Source organism: Esox lucius, chromosome 12 (genome assembly GCF_011004845.1).
Source record: "Esox lucius isolate fEsoLuc1 chromosome 12, fEsoLuc1.pri, whole genome shotgun sequence".
Taxonomy (NCBI): Eukaryota; Metazoa; Chordata; class Actinopteri; order Esociformes; family Esocidae; genus Esox; species Esox lucius.
The window spans coordinates 36926701-36950181 of NC_047580.1; the positions used below are offsets into that span (position 1 = coordinate 36926701).

At 40.2% G+C, this 23481-nt stretch overlaps 1 protein-coding gene across 5 annotated transcripts in view; it reads right to left on the bottom strand.

Annotated features, from left to right (window-relative positions):
- LOC105008758 (sialoadhesin) overlaps window positions 1-15211 on the bottom strand; it is a 28853-nt gene extending 13642 nt beyond the window's left edge. For 2 of the 5 annotated variants that reach the window (XR_003782689.2, XM_029124256.2), the window contains exons 1-14: window positions 14939-15211; window positions 14366-14398; window positions 12531-12815; window positions 10404-10673; window positions 9954-10238; window positions 9008-9277; window positions 8558-8842; window positions 7612-7881; window positions 7162-7446; window positions 6216-6485; window positions 5766-6050; window positions 4820-5089; window positions 4369-4653; window positions 3873-3993 (exon numbers count right to left, since the gene is read on the bottom strand). Coding sequence is in view for 4 of the 5 variants with exons in the window: in XM_029124256.2 (XP_028980089.2) it covers window positions 3873-3993; window positions 4369-4653; window positions 4820-5089; window positions 5766-6050; window positions 6216-6485; window positions 7162-7446; window positions 7612-7881; window positions 8558-8842; window positions 9008-9277; window positions 9954-10238; window positions 10404-10673; window positions 12531-12815; window positions 14366-14398; window positions 14939-14969 (3245 nt within the window). In the remaining variant the exon portion in view is untranslated. The remainder of the gene's footprint in view (window positions 1-3872; window positions 3994-4368; window positions 4654-4819; window positions 5090-5765; window positions 6051-6215; window positions 6486-7161; window positions 7447-7611; window positions 7882-8557; window positions 8843-9007; window positions 9278-9953; window positions 10239-10403; window positions 10674-12530; window positions 12816-14365; window positions 14399-14938) is intronic. The other 3 variants (XM_029124259.2, XM_029124258.2, XM_029124260.2) reach the window with 3 other exon arrangements.
- Window positions 15212-23481: the final 8270 nt, after the last annotated feature.

Genomic DNA, 23481 nt, shown 5'->3' on the forward strand with positions numbered 1-23481 from the left:
TATGATAAAAATTACAGAGTTCTACATGCTTTAAGTGGGAAAACCTGCAAAATCGGCAGTGTATCAAATACTTGTTCTCCTCACTATACACTATATTACGTCTGTCCTGTGAGATCGTTTTACACACTAGCGCTTCTAAGTTTCACTTCCTTGATTAGTGTCCTGGCTACAAAATTATTTTAAAAATATATTTAAATGGCACAATGGTTCATTATAATATGCAGTGCTTGTTTAGCCATTTAGACACTGAGTGAAGTCTGAGGAATTTTAATCAGCAAGAAAATGACAGTGGGAGTGATTTGTCAATGGGTTAGAAGCCGTTTGTCTTCTACTGATGAAGTAAAATTCTGCATTTTAGCCTGTGGTTTTGTATGCACTAAAAATAATGTTGTGAAACACATTCATTCCACCATAACTGTAGATATAAATCGACATTTTCTTCTATCACAATTATCTTACAGAAATCCTACATAATGCCAAGGCGCTGATAACATTGGTGGTCAGGTTTTAAAACACTTTTCAGAGTAGCTGATCTTTCAATCATTAATATTTACAAATGTTATGGAAAAGCTCTACTATAATACTGATTCTTATATCAATTCTTAAATACAAACATCTTCACTAAATGTACTTTAGACCAGTGGCATTCATGAAAAAGGTTATTTTATTTAACTTGCATTTAACTAAGCAAGTCAGTGAAGAAGCAATTCTACTTGTCATTGACTTGGTCAATTGCAAGCCAGCAAGAAAACAACACAGAACCACATAAATAATGTAAAAAAAGATAAACCTATATACAGTGCATGGTATTAACAATAAATATCAAATTACATTAAATACACTGAGGCATGTGCAGATACATAATAAATAAAGAATTTAGCAGTATTTATAAAAAATTTAAGAAGTGAGATGTAATGCAAGTTGTAAGCTTAAAGGTCTTACAATTTGTTCTAGATCAACTGCCATGAATGATGTCCAAAGGAAGTATAGGGTTTAGAAGTGATCAGAGAGAGTTATCTACCAACAATGTCAAGGGGCACCTGGGTAATGATTTCTATACATATCTGGATTTAATAACAGATACATAATAGAAATAGAATTTAGAAGCATTTTTCTGCTTTCTGAAAAAGGCTAAATGCAACCCCAGATTTGTATAAGATGGCATATGTTTTTCTATGAACCAATATTTTTCTATTTGCTCTCAATAGCCCAGATTTTAGTAAGTTATTCATTAAAGGGATAGTTTGTCCAAAAATCATATTTTACCCCAAGTAAGTCCTTCAGATACATAGAGCCATTCTGTCTCTGTCTCAGTTGGTAATTAGCGTTATTAGCATGGTACAAATTCATGAATGGAAACCATACATACCCCTATCACAAAGCTGCATTGCAAGCGGAAAACTACTCTAAAACACTCCAAACTAAGTGGTGTTGTTAACCTCAAAGAACATGGCGATGTTGTATTTCTCTAAAAAAGTTAAAATTTTCACTATATAATTCACGTGTTTACCAGTCAGTTTTGTTCACAGCTATATCAATCCACGCGTTCGTCTGACTCAGAATACGAGCAGGAAGATAATTTTTCGAGGGATATGGCCAGTGTAAACTAGCAGCAATTCTTTAAAGCTAGGCAAAGCAACCTTTCTTCACATAGCTTGTGGAGGTTAAAATTCACGCTCAACTCAATTACATCACTGTCAAAGAACAGAAGCTGTGTATGGTGGCTGTATGAAATGGTTCGCTAGTGCTAGTTTGAATTCAGCCAATACTGCCAGCTGTTTCGTCAATGTACAGTTTAAAAAATGTATGCTACCACGACAGATTACTGAATGCAGTTTGAAGCGTTTGAGTAGTTTTCCATTTGAAGCTTAGCGATAGCAGTACCAAACATTTCCATTCATGAATTTGGATGATGCTACTAACGCTAATTACAGACTGGGACTGAGCTGAATAATGGATTGTTCAAAAAAATTAACTTTGAGAAAAATATACATTTTGGACACTGCCCTCCCAATAGATATGGAGGAACTGACCAAATAGAGGTGCCAATCTTGTAGCATCAAACCCAAGAATACTCAAGGCTGTAATTGCTGCCAAAGATGCTTCAACAAAGTACTAAGTGAAGGGGTCTGAATACCTATATACAGGTGCTGGTCATAAAATTAGAATATCATCAAATAGTTGATTTATTTCAGTAATTCCATTAAAAAAGTGAAACTTGTATATTATGTTCATTCATTAAACACTGATATATTTCAAATGTTTATTTCTTTTAATTGTGATGATTATAACTGACAACTAATGAAAATCCCAAATTCAGTATCTCAGAAAATTCTAATATTACATAAGACCAATAGAAAAAAAGGATTTTTTGAAATGTTGGCCAACTGAAAAGTATGAGAGCCCAGGTTTCTCTGATAGTGGCCTTCAGCTCTTCTACATTGTTGGGTCTGGTGTATCGCATCTTCCTCTTCACAATTTCTATAGGGTTATGGTCAGGCGAGTTTGCTGGCCAATTAAGAACAGGGATACCATGGTCCTTAAACCAGATACTGGTAGCTTTGGCACTGTGTGCAGGTGCCAAGTCCTGTTGGAAAATGAAATCTGCATCTCCATAAAGTTGGTCAGCATCAGGAAGCATGAAGTGCTCTAAAACTTCCTGGTAGACGGCTGCGTTGACCTTGGACCTCAGAAAACACAGTGGACCAACACCAGCAGATGACATGGCACCCCAAACCATCACTGACTGTGGAAACTTTACACTGGACTTCAAGCAACGTGGATTCTGTGCCTCTCCTCTCTTCCTTCAGACTCTGGGACCTTGATTTCCAAAGGAAATGCAAAATGTACTTTCATCAGAGAACATAACTCAGCAGCAGTCCAGTCCTTTTTGTCTTCAGCCCACGCGAGACGCTTCTGACGCTGTGTCTTGTTCAAGAATGGCTTGACACAAGAAATGCAACAGCTGAAACCCATGTCTTGCATATGTCTGTCCGTGTTGGTTCTTGAAGCACTGACTCCAGCTGCAGTCCACTCTTTGTGAATACATTGTATAATGTATACATTATACAAGTTTCACTTTTTGAATGGAATTACTGAAATAAATCAACTTTTTGATGATATTCTAATTTTATGACCAGCACCTGTAAATGTAATATTTGTGTTTTTTATAGGGCTGTGAAAATTCATAAGTTAAGGTGTGCGATAAATTAAAAGTGCTTAACACTTTTTGTTGTTGCCATGAATGCATTTTTCTTGTTTGAGCCTCAGAATCATCCATAGTTGGTGCTTGACTTGGGTGGGGGCTGTCATTTATTGATTTAACTGCCACTTGTGTTGGAATTATCTTTTTTCAATACAACAATGGAGAGTAGCCTACGCATTCCCGTTGTTAATCGTGTTTACTCGTCACTTGTATGTGCATCCTGCATAACAGCGCCCTACATTCTCGTATGTTAGAACAGTTTGTTTCAAGTTGTTGGAAATTGGAATATCTATGAGAGGAACAGCCGTGCCTCCCCTCTCACCTTTTTCTGAAACTAATCCAGAGACACTGTGTGTGGGAGTGTTTTGAATTGGTGATGCAGTTGTGTTGGTGATGAGGGGATTGTGTTGATGATGTGGGATATATGAGTGTTGAGTAGGTTGTGTTGGTGTTGAGGATGTTGTGTTGGTGTGGAGGAGTTTGTATTGAGAAAGTAGTATTTGGGATGATGGAGTTGTACTGGTGATGAAGTTGTGTTGGTACTGAGGCAATAAGTAAGTTGTGGAGTTGTTGAGGAAGTTGTATTGGTAATGTGGGGTTTATGTTGGTGTTGATGAGTTTGTTGGTGTTGAGGAAGTGGTATTAATTAACAAGTTGTTTTGTGTACCATGTATAGTTCCAGGTCCAGTTACCATGGCTACCCAACACATCACACTTCAGTGCCAGACTATCAGTTGAAAACACTTCGGCCCATCCTGTTTCCAGGGTAATCTCCGCCCATGGACGAACTGCAACAATAAAACATACAATTTAATATCAAACTATTAAGAAGGCCGGCTTGTGGTTACGGTCACGGTAGATATAGCTCATCTGGGAAAAAGCTTGTTGTTGAGCTCAAGGAATGAATAAGCCAGGATGGAGATGGTGACGTAATGGTGGATGTAGCTGACAGATATGAATCCATCGAGACTGATTTAGCTCATATGTCAATTTGACATAATTTAAGAGTTGATTGGGGGAAATTCTAAATGTAATCAGCCAATTCAGGAGATAAACTGAAACTGTAATTCAATTAATATATTTTTAATATTTGAATAACATTCTGAATTGACTATCTTTTATTAAAATGTATATAAGCCTGGTTGTACTAGAACAGAACTCACCTCTGACCTCCATCTTAACAGCTTGGCTGAATTGAGTGTAAAATGGTGTCTTGCCTCTTGTGGCCCTGCACCAGTAGGTTCCAGAGTCTTGAAGACCGGCAGAGCTGATGGTGTAACTGGTCTGATTGGAGTCATTGTTGGTCAGCTGTGTTTTCTGTGAGTCTTTGGACCATACATACTGCCAGCCAGAGGACTGATTCACACTACAGCTGAAGGACACACTCTCACCAGTGTACATCACCTCAAACCCTGGAGCCTGGAGCAGGGACGCTATGGGAGAGTTAGCTGCAAAGGATGAGAAAAGACATGTCAAGTTAACCAAGACTAGACAACATCAGTTTAGGACTTAACAACAATGCTAATGCTAAACTAACAATGACAAGATGAAAACACATTAGGACCTAACAGCAATGCTAATGCTAACATTCTAACATAAAGAGCACCGTCTTACAGGAGACTGTGAGAGTGTGTGTGTTGCTGTGTTTGGTGGAAGCAGGTCTAGAAGCGAGAGTGGTGCTGCAGCGGTATGTTCCAGAGTCTGTCTGTGTAGCAGAGGAGATGGAGAGAGTAGCGCCCTCTTCAGTAAGGTTGTGTCCATTTCTGGACCATCTATACAACCAGGCTGCAGACTTGTCCGGAAGACTGCAGCTCAGAATCACAGTCTCAGAGGGAAACACATCCAACCAGCCTGACTGGACACTCAGGGACGGGACAGGAGGCTCTGGACACATGAGAGAACTCTATAATTAATAATGACACTGAGGGAGGGACAGGAGGCTTTGGGTTTTGCCCTGGAGGACAAAATTGAGGAGGACTGTTAGATATCTCTTTTGGTTTGGGTAAATCCAAAATGACCATCATGAAACCCATTTTCAATCTGCATGGTATACCCAATTTGCACAAAGGCTTTTGCTACAACTTGTAGTTTTGGATTAGACTGGGATACTTGACAAAGATGACAAATAAGTAGCGAAGAATCATGTGCAAATTGGGTACATTGTCAAGGAATGGAAGACAAAACTAAAGAACTACTAACACATTTTGTGATTAACTCAGTAATGGCACTTACTTATAACTTACTTTAGATATGACTAAGACAGTTTTCAAAAAATATCCAAAAGGTTATCATTATGAGTAAACACACATTTTAGCTGTCTAAAGAGTTACACAACCTTAGCTAATTTGCTAGCTAGTGGAGTATCACTGGTAAAATATAGACTGTGCTAGTTAGCCGTCTTCATGGCTTTGACTACTCATAAGTCAATAGGAAAAGGTGAGAATTTAAATCACTTGTTGATTTCTCAACTGGTGGAGATCAAGCTCACTAGCAAACACAACAATTGTCACAAACCAAAAAAAGTATTTTCTCACCAGAAAGAAAATATAACAGAACTCACCTCTGACCTCCATCTTAACAGCTTGGCTGAATTGAGTGTAAAATGGTGTCTTGCCTCTTGTGGCCCTGCACCAGTATGTTCCAGAGTCTTGAAGACCAGCAGAGCTGATGGTGTAACTGGTCTGATTGGAGTCATTGTTGGTCAGCTGTGTTTTCTGTGAGTCTTTGGACCACACATACTGCCAGCCAGAGGACTGTTTCACACTACAGCTGAAGGACACTTTCTCACCAGTGTACATCACCTCAAACCCTGGAGCCTGGAGCAGGGACGCTATGGGAGAGTTAGCTGCATAGGATGAGAAAAGACATGTCAAGTTAACCAAGACTAGACAACATCAGTTTAGGGCTTAACAACAATGCTAATGCTAAACTAACAATGACAAGATAAAAACACATTAGGACCTAACAGCAATGCTAATGCTAACTGCTAACATAAAGAGCACAGTCTTACGGGAGACTGTGAGAGTGTGTGTGTTGCTGTGTTTGGTGGAAGCAGGTCTAGAAGCGAGAGTGGTGCTGCAGCGGTATGTTCCAGAGTCTGTCTGTGTAGCAGAGGAGATGGAGAGAGTAGCGCCCTCTTCAGTAAGGTCATGTCCATCTCTGGACCATCTATACAACCAGGCTGCAGACTTGTCCGGAAGACTGCAGCTCAGAATCACAGTCTCAGAGGGAAACACATCCAACCAGCCTGACTGGACACTCAGGGACGGGACAGGAGGCTCTGGACACATGAGAGAACCATATAATTAATAATGACACTGAGGGAGGGACAGGAGGCTTTGGGTTTTGCCCTGGAGGACAAAACAGAGGAGGACTGTTGGATATCTCTTTTGGTTTGGGTGAATCCAAAATGACCGTCATGAAACCCATTTTCAATCTGCATGGTATACCCAATTTGCACAAAGGCTTTTGCTACAACTTGTAGTTTTGGATTAGACTGGGATACTTGACAAAGATGACAAATAAGTAGCGAAGAATCATGTGCAAATTAGGTACATTGTCAAGGAATGGAAGACAAAACTAAAGAACTACTAACACATTTTGTGATTAACTCAGTAATGGCACTTACTTATAACTTACTTTAGATATGACTAAGACAGTTTTCAAAAAATATCCAAAAGGTTATCATTATGAGTAAACACACATTTTAGCTGTCTAAAGAGTTACACAACCTTAGCTAATTTGCTAGCTAGTGGAGTATCACTGGTAAAATATAGACTGTGCTAGTTAGCCGTCTTCATGGCTTTGACTACTCATAAGTCAATAGGAAAAGGTGAGAATTTAAATCACTTGTTGATTTCTCAACTGGTGGAGATCAAGCTCACTAGCAAACACAACAATTGTCACAAACCAAAAAAAGTATTTTCTCACCAGAAAGAAAATATAACAGAACTCACCTCTGACCTCCATCTTAACAGCTTGGCTGAATTGAGTGTAAAATGGTGTCTTGCCTCTTGTGGCCCTGCACCAGTATGTTCCAGAGTCTTGAAGACCAGCAGAGCTGATGGTGTAACTGGTCTGATTGGAGTCATTGTTGGTCAGCTGTGTTTTCTGTGAGTCTTTGGACCACACATACTGCCAGCCAGAGGACTGTTTCACACTACAGCTGAAGGACACTTTCTCACCAGTGTACATCACCTCAAACCCTGGAGCCTGGAGCAGGGACGCTATGGGAGAGTTAGCTGCATAGGATGAGAAAAGACATGTCAAGTTAACCAAGACTAGACAACATCAGTTTAGGGCTTAACAACAATGCTAATGCTAAACTAACAATGACAAGATAAAAACACATTAGGACCTAACAGCAATGCTAATGCTAACTGCTAACATAAAGAGCACAGTCTTACGGGAGACTGTGAGAGTGTGTGTGTTGCTGTGTTTGGTGGAAGCAGGTCTAGAAGCGAGAGTGGTGCTGCAGCGGTATGTTCCAGAGTCTGTCTGTGTAGCAGAGGAGATGGAGAGAGTAGCGCCCTCTTCAGTAAGGTCATGTCCATCTCTGGACCATCTATACAACCAGGCTGCAGACTTGTCCGGAAGACTGCAGCTCAGAATCACAGTCTCAGAGGGAAACACATCCAACCAGCCTGACTGGACACTCAGGGACGGGACAGGAGGCTCTGGACACATGAGAGAACCATATAATTCATAATGACACTGAGGGAGGGACAGGAGGCTTTGGGTTTTGCCCTGGAGGACAAAATTGAGGAGGACTGTTAGATATCTCTTTTGGTTTGGGTAAATCCAAAATGACCGTCATGAAACCCATTTTCAATCTGCATGGTATACCCAATTTGCACAAAGGCTTTTGCTACAACTTGTAGTTTTGGATTAGACTGGGATACTTGACAAAGATGACAAATAAGTAGCGAAGAATCATGTGCAAATTGGGTACATTGTCAAGGAATGGAAGACAAAACTAAAGAACTACTAACACATTTTGTGATTAACTCAGTTAGGGCACTTAGTTATAACTTACTTTAGATATGACTAAGATGGTTTTCAAAAAATATCCAAAAGGTTATCATTATGAGTAAACACACATTTTAGCTGTCTAAAGAGTTACACAACCTTAGCTAATTTGCTAGCTAGTGGAGTATCACTGGTAAAATATAGACTGTGCTAGTTAGCCGTCTTCATGGCTTTGACTACTCATAAGTCAATAGGAAAAGGTGAGAATTTAAATCACTTGTTGATTTCTCAACTGGTGGAGATCAAGCTCACTAGCAAACACAACAATTGTCACAAACCAAAAAAAGTATTTTCTCACCAGAAAGAAAATATAACAGAACTCACCTCTGACCTCCATCTTAACAGCTTGGCTGAATTGAGTGTAAAATGGTGTCTTGCCTCTTGTGGCCCTGCACCAGTATGTTCCAGAGTCTTGAAGACCAGCAGAGCTGATGGTGTAACTGGTCTGATTGGAGTCATTGTTGGTCAGCTGTGTTTTCTGTGAGTCTTTGGACCACACATACTGCCAGCCAGAGGACTGTTTCACACTACAGCTGAAGGACACTTTCTCACCAGTGTACATCACCTCAAACCCTGGAGCCTGGAGCAGGGACGCTATGGGAGAGTTAGCTGCATAGGATGAGAAAAGACATGTCAAGTTAACCAAGACTAGACAACATCAGTTTATTGCTTAACAACAATGCTAATGCTAAACTAACAATGACAAGATAAAAACACATTAGGACCTAACAGCAATGCTAATTCTAACTGCTAACATAAAGAGCACAGTCTTACAGGAGACTGTGAGAGTGTGTGTGTTGCTGTGTTTGGTGGAAGCAGGTCTAGAAGCGAGAGTGGTGCTGCAGCGGTATGTTCCAGAGTCTGTCTGTGTAGCAGAGGAGATGGAGAGAGTAGCGCCCTCTTCAGTAAGGTCATGTCCATCTCTGGACCATCTATACAACCAGGCTGCAGACTTGTCCGGAAGACTGCAGCTCAGAATCACAGTCTCAGAGGGAAACACATCCAACCAGCCTGACTGGACACTCAGGGACGGGACAGGAGGCTCTGGACACATGAGAGAACCATATAATTCATAATGACACTGAGGGAGGGACAGGAGGCTTTGGGTTTTGCCCTGGAGGACAAAATTGAGGAGGACTGTTAGATATCTCTTTTGGTTTGGGTAAATCCAAAATGACCGTCATGAAACCCATTTTCAATCTGCATGGTATACCCAATTTGCACAAAGGCTTTTGCTACAACTTGTAGTTTTGGATTAGACTGGGATACTTGACAAAGATGACAAATAAGTAGCGAAGAATCATGTGCAAATTGGGTACATTGTCAAGGAATGGAAGACAAAACTAAAGAACTACTAACACATTTTGTGATTAACTCAGTTAGGGCACTTAGTTATAACTTACTTTAGATATGACTAAGATGGTTTTCAAAAAATATCCAAAAGGTTATCATTATGAGTAAACACACATTTTAGCTGTCTAAAGAGTTACACAACCTTAGCTAATTTGCTAGCTAGTGGAGTATCACTGGTAAAATATAGACTGTGCTAGTTAGCCGTCTTCATGGCTTTGACTACTCATAAGTCAATAGGAAAAGGTGAGAATTTAAATCACTTGTTGATTTCTCAACTGGTGGAGATCAAGCTCACTAGCAAACACAACAATTGTCACAAACCAAAAAAAGTATTTTCTCACCAGAAAGAAAATATAACAGAACTCACCTCTGACCTCCATCTTAACAGCTTGGCTGAATTGAGTGTAAAATGGTGTCTTGCCTCTTGTGGCCCTGCACCAGTATGTTCCAGAGTCTTGAAGACCAGCAGAGCTGATGGTGTAACTGGTCTGATTGGAGTCATTGTTGGTCAGCTGTGTTTTCTGTGAGTCTTTGGACCACACATACTGCCAGCCAGAGGACTGTTTCACACTACAGCTGAAGGACACTTTCTCACCAGTGTACATCACCTCAAACCCTGGAGCCTGGAGCAGGGACGCTATGGGAGAGTTAGCTGCATAGGATGAGAAAAGACATGTCAAGTTAACCAAGACTAGACAACATCAGTTTATTGCTTAACAACAATGCTAATGCTAAACTAACAATGACAAGATAAAAACACATTAGGACCTAACAGCAATGCTAATTCTAACTGCTAACATAAAGAGCACAGTCTTACAGGAGACTGTGAGAGTGTGTGTGTTGCTGTGTTTGGTGGAAGCAGGTCTAGAAGCGAGAGTGGTGCTGCAGCGGTATGTTCCAGAGTCTGTCTGTGTAGCAGAGGAGATGGAGAGAGTAGCGCCTTCTTCAGTAAGGTCATGTCCATCTCTGGACCATCTATACAACCAGGCTGCAGACTTGTCCGGAAGACTGCAGCTCAGAATCACAGTCTCAGAGGGAAACACATCCAACCAGCCTGACTGGACACTCAGGGACGGGTCAGGAGGCTCTGGACACATGAGAGAACCATATAATTAATAATGACACTGAGGGAGGGACAGGAGGCTTTGGGTTTTGCCCTGGAGGACAAAACTGAGGAGGACTGTTGGATATCTCTTTTGGTTTGGGTGAATCCAAAATGACCGTCATGAAACCCATTTTCAATCTGCATGGTACACCCAATTTGCACAAAGTCCAGAGAAACACATGTCAAAATGTAATAAATTGATTTGCATTTTAATGAGTGAAATAAGTATTTGATCCCCTCTCAATCAGAAAGATTTCTGGCTCCCAGGTGTCTTTTATACAGGTAATGAGCTGAGATTAGGAGCACACTCTTAAAGGGAGTGCTCCTAACCTCAGCTTGTTACCTGTATAAAAGACACCTGTCCACAGAAGCAATCAATCAATCAGATTCCAAACTCTCCACCATGGCCAAGACCAAAGAACTGTCCAAGGGATGTCAGGGACAAGATTGTAGACCTACACAAGGCTGGAATGGGCTACAAGACCATCACCAAGCAGCTTGGTGAGAAGGTGACAACAGTTGGTGCGATCATTCGCAAATGTAAGAAAAACAAAAGCTGTCAATCTCCCTCGGCCTGGGGCTCCATGCACGATCTCACCTTGTGGAGTTGCAATGATCATGAGAAACTGTGAGGAATCAGCCCAGAACTACACAGATCTTGTCAATGATCTCAAGGCAGCTGGGACCATAATCACCAAGAAAACAATTGGTCCCCCTGCTCAAGAAAGCTCATGTACAGGCCCGTCTAAAGTTTGGCAATGAACATCTGAATGATTCAGAGGAGAACTGGGTGAAAGTGTTGTGGTCAGATGCCAGAATCGAGCTCTTTGGGATCAACTCAACTCGTCAAGTTTGGAGGAGGAGGAATGCTGCCTACGACCCCAGGAAAACCATCCCCACTGTCAAACATGGAGGTGGAAACTTTATGCTTTGGGGGTGGTTTTCTGATAGGGGGACAGGACAACCTCACTACATCAAAGGGACAATGGACGGGGACATCAAATCTTGGGGGAGAACCTCCTTCCCTCAGCCTGGGCATTGAAAATGGGTCGTGGATAGGTATTCCAGTATGACAATGACCTAAAGCACATGGCCAAGGCAACAAAGGAGTGACTCAAGAAGAAGCACATTAAGGTCCTGGAGTGGCCTAGCCAGTCTCCAGACCTGAATCCCATAGAAAATCTGTGGAGGGAGCTGAAGGTTCAAGTTGCTAAACACCAGCCTCGAAACCTTAATGACTTGGAGAAGATCTGCAAAGAGGAGTGGGACAAAATCCCTGCTGAGATGTGTGCAAATCTGGTGGCCAACTACAAGAAACGTCTGACCTCTGTGATTGCCAACAAGGGTTTTGCCACCAAGTACTAAGTCATGTTTTGCAGAGGGGTCGAATACTTATTTCACTCATTAAAATGCAAATCAATTTATAAACATTTTGACATGCGATTTTCAGTTTTTTTTTTTATTCTGTCTCTCACTGTTCAAATAAACCTACCATTAAAATGATAGACTGATCATTTAATTGTCAGTGGGCAAACGTACAAAATCAGCAGGGGATCAAATACTTTTTTCCCTCACTGTATATAATTAATAATGAAATTCCGGGAAGGGACAGGAGACTCTGGACACACGAGAGAAAACTGTATAATTAATAATGACATTCAGGGAGGGACAAGAGGCTTTGGACACAAAACAGAAAGTTGTTTGTTATTGGCAGGATAGTTCAAGTGCCTGGTTCTCCAATTTATGTATTTCTCTCATGACTTACACAAACACTTTGTTTAGAATACAATTATTTTAGTATATTAACTAGATGTTTTCTAAAGAAACTTGTTTTCTCACCCGTGACAGTTATTGAGACACTGTTGCTGATATCGGAACGCCGGTCTACTTCTGTGGCCCTGCACCAGTATGTTCCAGAGTCTTGAAGACCAGCAGATTTGAGGTGATAACTGGTTTGATTGGCGTCATCTGCCTTCAGTTGTTTTTCCTGGGAGTCTTTGAACCACACATAGGTCCAGCCAGAGGAATTGGTTCCCTGCGCACTACAGAGGAAAGTGACCTTCTCCCCAGAGTAGAGCTGACCATCAGGGGGATTGAGAGACAGCTTTGGAATCACTTTCTCCACTGGGGAGACATATATAGGGTTGAGATGTTAATGCTTAGTTCAGAAAGAAAAAATAAATGTATTTCTGTTGATGGTGTAGATATTTGTATATTACATATGGACGGCATGACAATATTTTATTTAGCAGCCGACCTACCCTAACCTACCTTAACCTGCCCTAACCTACCATAACCTACCTTAACCTACCTTAACCTACCCTAACTTACCATAACCTCCCTAACCTATCTTAACGTACCCTAACCTACCTTAACTTACCCTACCTAACCTACCTTAACCTATAATATTAACAGGTTTCAAACATTGATCCTATATCTTTCAATCTATACATGAATGAAATCTATGACTGTAAGAATTTGTACATTTCATTGTTATGCTGATGACACTGTTACCAATTCCATGTGTTGTTTTAGAGGAAATCATGTGTAGTATCATAGCAGAAAAACTAAATGAAAAAGGATTTTGTGCAGGTACAAAAATAAGGCCACGTTCCATTGGTTAAGTCAAGGAGCTAAGGAGCATATTTCGCACATAGTGCCCTAAAATGTACAATTGTCTTCACAACTGTCTCTTAATAATCACAAATGTTGGAACTAGTGAATTATTGTTTATAATGTTGCTAGTGAATAACAATATCTTTACATGTTAAAGCTATTTAAATGTAAGTTATGATGAGAATTATGTTATTGTTGGGAATTTGATACATTTTCTTATGTCACATGGAAAAGGTATGCGTCTCTGTATAAACTCTGTTTTCTTTGATTATCTCATGTGTCCAGGTTATGTGACCAATCCAGTTAATACGTTAGGATATCTAGTTTTACATATCTGATGCGGTGCACAAGCGTCTACTACAGTACTACATAGACACAATGGATATTCTGTGTTAGCAAAGAAAGGAAAACCTTGTGCTTATGACTGTGATACTTTCTATCCCCCATCAGTCCCATCTACCGCTGCCCTCATTAACTAATGACTGACATGACTGACATGTTTATTTCCTTTACAGACTTTGCTGACAGCAATGAGTTTACTAATGCTGAGTTGCCTGGCTACCATAGAATGTATGCTCTAAATATGAATGAAGACAAACTCCACAACTGAACAAGACCACAATTCTAATAAATATTGCTAATTAATAAATGGGACTGTTGCCAAGCCACTGAAATACAGATTGTATCAAACACACAAGTAATTCAAATTCATATTTAGAGTCTTATAAATACAGCGTATCCTTACACTTGATTATGATTGTAAATGCAAAATTGTCAGAGTGAAAACAGGCAGCACAATTTTTTCAGTCAGTGCTGTACTTCTTTTTAATATTATGACCTTATTTTAGCAAGGAACCCAACTGAGACCAGGCATATTTTTCAAGGGAGCCCTAGATCTCACAGATTGCTCAACAATTACGCATTATCTGCAGCCGCTACAATGCTTTTGCAAAAGGTAGTGATGGGAGATAATGTTCCTGTTTCCCTTGCTGCTAATTTCATAAGTCAAGAGATGTTGGTTATTAAAAATAGTAAAATCAGCATGTTTCACTTCTTACCATCTTGTGCCGAACACAGGAGAGCACAGAGAACTGTCGAACCGTAATCAGAAGTAGGGATGAAAGTAAAACAGATTTAGAATCTAATTCATAAAATAGATTTGTATTATAGTTTATAAAACATTTATTGTCTGTATTTTAAAGCCATTTATACCTTTTAACTTGAAGAAATGTGCTACATATGGACAGGACCAACTTTAAAAAAAAACTATGTTTTCTCAATCAACTGCTGTAAAAATACTACAACAGGGTTCTCCCACCCTGGTCCTGGAGAGCTACTGTCCTGTCCAGATGGTTTTCACTCCAACCATAATTGATCATACGTGACAGTAACTGAATGGGGCTGCATCTACATGGGGTTGGAGTGAGAAAAAACCCAGGACAGTAGCTCTCCATGACCAGGGTTGGACATACCACATCAATGAAAAACAATATACTGTGTTGTTGAAACCTTCAACATTACTAACTTGAAGGCAAAGCTTTTTGTTTAAAAATAGTTTGACATTCAGTAAAAGCAGAAGGTTAAAGGAAAATAACAGTGCAATGTAGTCATCTTAAAGCAAGATTACTTACTGAAGATGCTGGTAGCAGTATGAAGCCACATTTTCCATTGAGCTTTAGAGATGTTGTTAAGCTGCTGGGTTCTTTCTTTAGAAACTGCTGGGTTCTTTCTTTAGAAGCTGGTGGCTGATGTAGTCCACCCATATGAGCTAGGACTCAGTCAGTGGTCAGAGGCGTACTTCACACTTAAGATGTGTCTATATGCTTGACAGTTTGTGTAATATCATGTGTATCAGGATGGATGTGTTGATACGTGCTCACCTCAGTCCAGCAGTAGATGTGGCTTCCTGTATGCTTGTCTTGTATCTGGTACACTTCCTACCACAGGATATGGTTTGGTCTGTTGATGATTTGCAATGGCAACTGGATTCTCATTGAAATGGTATCACTAACAGAAGGAAACATTATCTCCACGCTGCACAATGCTACACAATGTAACATTTCACAGAATGTGGTTAGAACTTTTTGTGGGTTGTAGTAATATAAACGGAGTGTGAGAGAAAGATTTACAAAGTTTGTGTTTTATAGAAGTTTGGTGTGATACATAATCAAACATGTGATTATAACTTTTTTAGGTGTGAAAAAGCTAATAGACCTGGACAACCTGTCATCACAGAGACATGAATTCTATTTTGTAACAAATAATTATTCAGGAGAATGTCAGGCTATGCAAACTGAAAGGCTGCTGGGTCAGTATGGAGTTACTTGTGTTTCAATAAGAACAAACAAAATTCTAAGTATTGCAAACAAAATAATTAATATTGAAAGCAAAACATCAACTAAAAGGTATTGTGATCAAAAATATAAATGTTGCAAATAAAATCATTTGAAATGCGAAAAAGAATGTATTACAAATGAATGCAAATAATTATTTGAGAGGAAATGTTTTTTTTTATAACGTGATTGCGTTAAAACAATTAAATTTGGCTGCAGTTTAATGTCTTATGTTTATGTTACCCTTGATTTTGCTCACAATTTCTTTTTTTGCGGTTGCAAGTTTTTGACCCAAGTTTCACAGTGGGAGGGTTTAAAAGAGGAAATGCATCTCCATTGGTCAACCAGACTGGTGCAACATCAACAGCTCCAGCTTGTTTACACTGTAGGCTTGTTACATTAATAATTAGACATGCTATCGTGTATGGAACTTAATTTGGGTTTCTGCAAGTAAAAAATATACACCCAATCGTGCTTTCTGATACAGATTGCTAGTCATTTATTTGTTACTGTATGCATACTATGATGTTGCTTTATCAAATTCCATAAGAGGTGTCGATTGTATTCACTGAACAATCATCTCATGCACCTATGATAGATATCTAACAGGAAGAGGAAAGCTGGCTAGAAAGCTGATACATACAAATGACAGCGTGTTATAATTTATCTGTAGAACAGAACTAACCCAAAATCATAATGTAAACATAGCTATGCAGTATGGCCAGTATGCGTTAATTTAAGTTATAACATTTTAAGAGGCACAGCAGACAACATTCGCCAAGTAAATCTGTGGTAAAACAGCTTACAAAACATGGGCATATATAACAGCGCTTTATTGGTTGATTGATTTGTCATGTCATGGCAATAAATATTCAAATGTTACATTCAAGCTCATTATTAATGTTACATTCACACACACAAAGTTATTCCTACAGTATACCTGGAGATCTTTGATTGAGACTTTCCTACAGGTAACAGTTCTTGTGTACAAGAAAAAGGCTACAAAGGGTTCAAATAGGCTTCCTCAATAATAGTTTCCATCACTTATGTATTTAACCAGGAAAGGCTCAATGAGATTAAAAATCAGTTTTTAAGGAGCATCCTTGCCAAGATAGGCAGCAGCAAGTTTAATCGTTATTTAAGAAAAACAAATAGTCAACATAAAACAAATATATGCCGTCATATAATTAAAAAAAACAATTCATTGGAAGAACCTTAAGAGCAGAACATATCTGTATAGTAATTACAAACCTTATTGAACTTGTTACTAGGGGATTGTAACAAAAGGGAGTGTCCATTTGACACAGTTCAGTGATAATAGATCATTCTGCCCAGGCCTTCCTCATCAATACAGTTAGAAATATACTATACATAATAATATTGGAAACAAAGTTCCTCCAGCTGATTAGTTTTTCCACAGCCATGGAGCCACATGTGATAAAACAACACAAATTATTTTAAAAGGGTACAGTGGAAGTGGAAACCTAAAACAGAGGGTCAGTGTAAAACTAACACTGTTTCTCTGTTCACATGCACAGTATGTCGCAATCTGTAGTCATTTTGAGTAGTTGAATGACTTCTCATAACACAGGAACAGATGTCCATTTGCTGTCCATCAAAACTAGTCCACACTTTTACAGGGTGATGAATCAGGACACAACTCATAATCCTGAACCAAAGTATGCATTCATACAATCCCTCTCTGAAGGTAGTAAAACAGACCATTTGAAAAAGGGGGCTCAGGGCAACACATTTGTTTTTGCCATTTTGTAGCAATTCTAGCCCTCGCTTCTTCACATACGAGAGCATCTTCACCTGGCTGCTGGAGGGCAGCTTGTCCAGCAGCATCTCAAATACAGGAAGGTATCTGATGGAGAATATGAGGGGTTTGCCTGCACATAGCAATGGTGTTATTTAGCTGTCCCACTCACAGCTGATAGTTTTCTGAGAGTTTGAATACCAAACAGATTCACATAGTCTGATATGGAGCAAATACTGTAATAATATGAAGAAGTGGTGCTTTTCCCTCCCAAAATAACTAGAGTTATTCTAGTCCATACTGTAGATCACCAACCCCCTTAAAGAAACTTGTGTCATTGGGGAAGTAAATGAATAAATATAAATGTAATAGATGTTAACTCTACCATGCTGCTTGTATATCACTTCTGACTTTAACTACTGGACTAGACATAGAGGGGGTTGAGACAGCACACATCCAGTTTGGCCATTTCTTCTCCAAGGTGTGTTCCAGCATCCTCCTAATGCATAAAAAGATATGTGTTTAAGCAGTGACAGTTCTACCATACTGCAAAATGAATGCAAGGAAGTGTAAAAGTGCAGTTTATTTTGGAAATAGGGTGAAAAATTGGGAAACAACTAATACATTAATAGTATCTAATATTATGCTGCCTATCAATCAATCAAATTTATTTATAAAGCCCTTTTTACAACAGCAGTTGTCACAAAGTGCTTTACAGAGACACCCGGCCTTAAACCCCAAGGAGCAAACAACAGTAGTGTTGGATTTCAGTGACTAGGAAAAACTCCCTAAGAAGGCCGAATCCTAGAAACCTAGAGAGGACCCAGGCTCAGAGGGGTGACCAGTCCTCTTCTGGCTGTGCCGGGTGAGATATTAAGAGTCCAATTGGAATAATTAATACATTTCATCATCATCATCATCTTCTTCCGCTTATCCGGGGCCGGGTCGCAGGGGCAGCAGTCTAAGCAGGGATGCTCAGACTTCCCTCTCCCCAGACACTTCCTCTAGCTCTTCCGGGGGGACACCGAGGCGTTCCCAGGCCAGCCGGGAGACATAGTCCCTCCAGCGTGTCCTAGGTCTTCCCCGGGGTCTCATCCCGGTGGGACGGGACCGGAACACCTTCCCAGGAAGGCGTTCCGGAGGCATCCGAAAAAGATGCCCAAGCCACCTCAGCTGACCCCTCTCGATGTGGAGGAGCAGCGGCTCTACTCTGAGCTCCTCCCGGGTGACCGAGCTTCTCACCCTATCTCTAAGGGATCGCCCGGCCACCCTGCGGAGAAAGCTCATTTCGGCCGCCTGTATCCGGGATCTTGTCCTTTCGGTCATTAATACATTTATCTGGGCTAAATCCAGAGTCTATTTAAAATTAGACTAGGTCAGAAGTATGACCAGATAGACATGGACAGGGACAGCAACGGGCCCCCCAAACCAGGTACTCCGCAGGTGTGGACCAGGACCTCATCTCCTCCTAAAATTTTAAACTGGAGGAGACTGAGAAAAATTAGAAAGTGCATTCCTCATATCCCCCAGCACAATAATATAGCAGCGTAACACCTTGGAACTGAGACGGGGGGGTCCGGCGACACTGTGGCCCTACCCGGGGGAGGCCCTGGACAGGGCCCAACAGGCAGGAAATCAATCCACCCACATTGCCAGGCATCAACCAAAGGGACACCCACCAACCACAACCCCCCTGAATGAATGCTGATTGTCAACAACAAGCCAGTGACTCTTCCCCCGAAAGGCATTGGAGGGAGGGCATCCCAGTGGCGACGAGAGCCCACCTGGCAAGACAGCAAGGATGGACAGTATCAAGCCCACTGGTCACCTTCACGCCCCCGGGCCACGCTACACCTAATTATAAACTGTGCTGTAGAGATTAGTCTTTAGTAGACACTTAAAGGTTTGCACTGAGTTTGCATTTCTAACCTTAATTGGCAGATCATTCCACAGTAGTGGAGCTCTATGAGAAAAGGCCCTGCCGCCAGCTATTTGTTTAGAAATTCTAGGTACAATTAAAAGGCCTGCATCTTGCGATCGTAGGTTACATGTAGGTATATATGGCTGGATCATTTCAGCAAGGTAAGTAGGAGCAAGTCCATGTATTGATTTATAGGTTAAGAGTAAAACCTTAAAATCAGCCCTAACCCTAACAGGCAGCCAGTGTAAGGACGCTAGGACAGGAGTAATGTGTTACATTTTTGTTGTTCTAGTTAGGATTCTAGCAGCCGTGTGCAGCACTAATTTAAGTTTATTTATTAGTTTGTCTGGATAACCAGAGAGAAGAGCATTGCAGTAATCTAGTCTAGAAGTAACAAAAGCATGGATTAATTTTTCTGCATCAGTTTTTGATAGAAAGTTTCAAATATTTGCAATTTTTCCAAGATGAAAATAAGCAACTCTTGAGACATATTTTATATGTTCTTCAAAGAAGAGGTCAGGGTCAAGGGTAACGCCAAGGTTTTTTACAGTTTTTTGGGATACGACCATGCAGCCGTCGAGGTTCACAGTGAGATCTGCTAACAACGCTTTTTGTTTTTTGGGTCCTGAAACGTCTTCCACTTCCTAATATCTGAAACGCATGCTTCCAAAGTAGCTAATTTAGGGGCTTCTCCATGCTTCATTGAAATATATAACTGTGTGTCATTTCGGATTACATTGCCCAGAGGGAGCATATATAGTGAGAACAATAATGGGCCCAGAACCGAGCCTTGAGGAACACCAAAGCATACCTTTGACTTGTCAGAGGATATGCCATCCACACTAACAAACTGATATCTTTCAGATAAATAAGATTTAAACCAGGCTAGAACATGTCCATGTAGCCCAATATGGGTTTCCAGTCTCTCTAAGAGAAGGGAGTGATCAATATTGTCAAAAGCAGCACTAAGATCAAGAAGCAACAGGAACGATGCGGAACCTTTGTCTGAGGCCATTAGAAGATCATTTGTTACCTTCACGAGTGCAGTCTCAGTATTATGATGGGATCTGAAACCGGACTGGAGTATTTCATAAATATTATTTGTCTTTAGGAAGGCATTCAGTTGTTGGGAAACACATTTTTCTAAGATTTTTGAGAGGAACAGGAGGTTTGATATTGGCCTATAATTGTTTAATATTTCTGGATCCAGATTAGATTTTTTTAGAAGAGGCTTAATTTCCGCAATTTTTTGTGAGTTTGGTACACATCTGGAGGAAAGGGAGCAATGTATTATATTCAGCATTGGCTGACCTAGCACAGGAAATAGCTCCTTAAGAAATTTTGTTGGAATCGGGTCTAGCTGAGAGTTTGTGGGTTTAGAACTCATTACAAATTTAGTAAATGTGTCGAGCGATACGGTATCAAAAAATTCAAGTGTCCCTATTGACACCTGGTCAGGGAGGTTCAGGACATTCTCAGGACAACTGAGATTTTGAGGACCATAACTAGTCAGTTATTGGTTTTCTAATGGTGATGATCTTTTCATCAAAATAGTTAATGTATTCATTACAACTAAAGTGAAGACCCGCTTTGCTTTTTTGTTAACTTTGCAACTGTATCAAAGAGACATTTTGGATTGTTTTTGTTCACCTCAGTCAGGTTGGAGAAATAAGCTGATCGAGCAGACGTGAGTGATTTTCGGTATTGTAGTGTAATGTCTATCCAGACTAGTCTAAATACATCCAACTTGGTGGAGCGCCACTTTCGCTCCAATTTTCTGGAGGCTTGCTGAAGTGCTCTAGTATTGTCTGTGTACCAGGGAGCAAGTTTCTTGTTCCCTGGTAATGTATTTTGCAGTGTTGAGTTTAGAACCTTGATTTGATCGTTTACAGATTTATTTAATCTGTCGTTAATGAGCGAACATGTAAGAATATCAAGGAATTTATTTGTAGTCCGAGAATTTATAGTACGGCTTTTGAAACTCATTGTTTGCGGAGCAAGTGGATTTCTTGTTTTAACGGTAAATGTAATAAGACAGTGATCCGATAATCCAGGATTTTGGGGGGAAATTATTAGATCTACAATATCTATTTCTCGTGAAAGGACTAAATCTAAGGTGTGATTGTGGCAATGTGTTGGACCTGAGACATGTTGGATAAAACCCATTGAGTCAATTATGGCTTCAAAGGCTTTTTGAAGAGGATCATTGGACTTTTCCATAAGAATATTGAAATCGCCAAAAATATGAATACTATCTGCCATGACTACAAGGTTTGTGACCGAGGCGGAGGAAGGCTTTACTCTTAATAAGGTTGTTTTTGTTAGCACTACCTTGTTTAACTTTTCTCAGCCTGGAACGTGGCAATAGGTAAAGCTGTACTAACTACTCTGGCTATGCTATCAACAGACTCCACTATGCTAGCAGGCTAACAGCCTGACCTGCACCCTATCTCATGTTAAGCTAGATGCAATCCACAATGATTCTGGCACCTCCACTTCCTACCTATCCAAGTAATAGTAGGCTTAACTAATAGGGAATATCTAGGCCACTTGTATCATCTGTTATAACATAACCAAAGATAGAAAAAAACTGTAGATAGATAATGCTTCCAAATCGCGTTATCAAGAAAAGAAATCCCTCTCAAATAATTATTTGCATTCATGTTCAATCAATTTATTTTCACTTAATAGCAGGTTTTAGTTTGCAGAAATTGCAACACCCCTGTTTTTTGCCTCACAGTGGTTTGATCCACTGCCCCCCCCCCCCCCCCCCCCCCAGCCCTCAGCAGTGGCACATCTTGCTGGTACAGTGCATGTGTGGGAATCTGATTGTCTGTCCTTGGTGGTTAATTTCTGTTAGTAGTTCAAACGAAGCATATGTTAGACATTTCTTTACTTCTACCACTCAATAGAATAAACACATTTCTAACTGTCACCAGCCTTCTTTTTTCTGCATTGAATTACAGGTCACATATTATGTTAGCCGGCGGTTAGCTGATGTTTACTAGCAAGATACAGTAACATTAACCAGCTTTTGCAGCTGTTGGAATTTGAGTCAATGAGAGAAGCTTGCAGTGGAGTGTATGTAGTTTTCCTTAGCTAGCAAGGTGACAGTGTTTGTGTCTACCATCTGAAAAGCACTCAATGCACGTAGCTAACATGAGGTTAAACCAGTAAATGTGTTTTATTTTGGTAGGGTTCACACACAGCTGAATTTGCAGAGCTACAGTAGCAAGCAAACCACTGGTGCAAACTAAAACAGTATTACAGCTCTACTTTTGGTGTCCCCCACAAAAATTGCTCTTGAGAATATTTTATATAATTGTCCCCTCCAAACTTGATATCAGATTCTTGCCCCTGAGTCTAAGGATAGATACTAATTTGTATACATTTATGCTCATAAGTTTGCATACCCTGGAAGAAACTGTGAAACACTGTAGTGCTGGCTAGAGGTATATACAGGTGCTGGTCATAAAATGTGAATATCATCAAAAGTTGATTTATTTCAGTAATTCCATTCAAAAAGTGAAATTTGTATATTATATTCATTCATTACACACAGACTGATATATTTCAAATGTTTATTTATTTTAATTGTGATGATTATAACTGACAACTAATGAAAATCCCAAATTCAGTATCTCAGAAAATCTTTATATTACTATCATTATATATTTTTTTGAAATGTTGGCCAACTGAAAAGTATGAACATGAAAAGTATGAGCATGTACAGCACTCAATACTTAGTTGGGGCTCCTTTTACTTGAATTACTGCAGCAATGCGGTGTGGCATGGTGTCGATCAGTCTGTGGCACTGATCAGGTGTTATGAGAGCCCAGGTTGCTCTGATAGTGGCCTTCAGGTCTTCTGCATTGTTGGGTCTGGTGTATCGCATCTTCCTCTTCACAATACCCCATAGATTTTCTATAGGGTTAAGGTCAGGCGAGTTTGCTGGCCTATTAAGAACAGGGATACCATGGTCCTTAAACCAGGTACTGGTAGCTTTGGCACTGTGTGCAGGTGCCAAGTCCTGTTGGAAAATGAAATCTGCATTTCCATAAAGTTGGTCAGCAGCAGGAAGCATGAAATGCTCTAAAACTTCCTGCTTGACGGCTGTGTTGACCTTGGACTTCAGAAAACACTTTTTGAATGGAATTACTG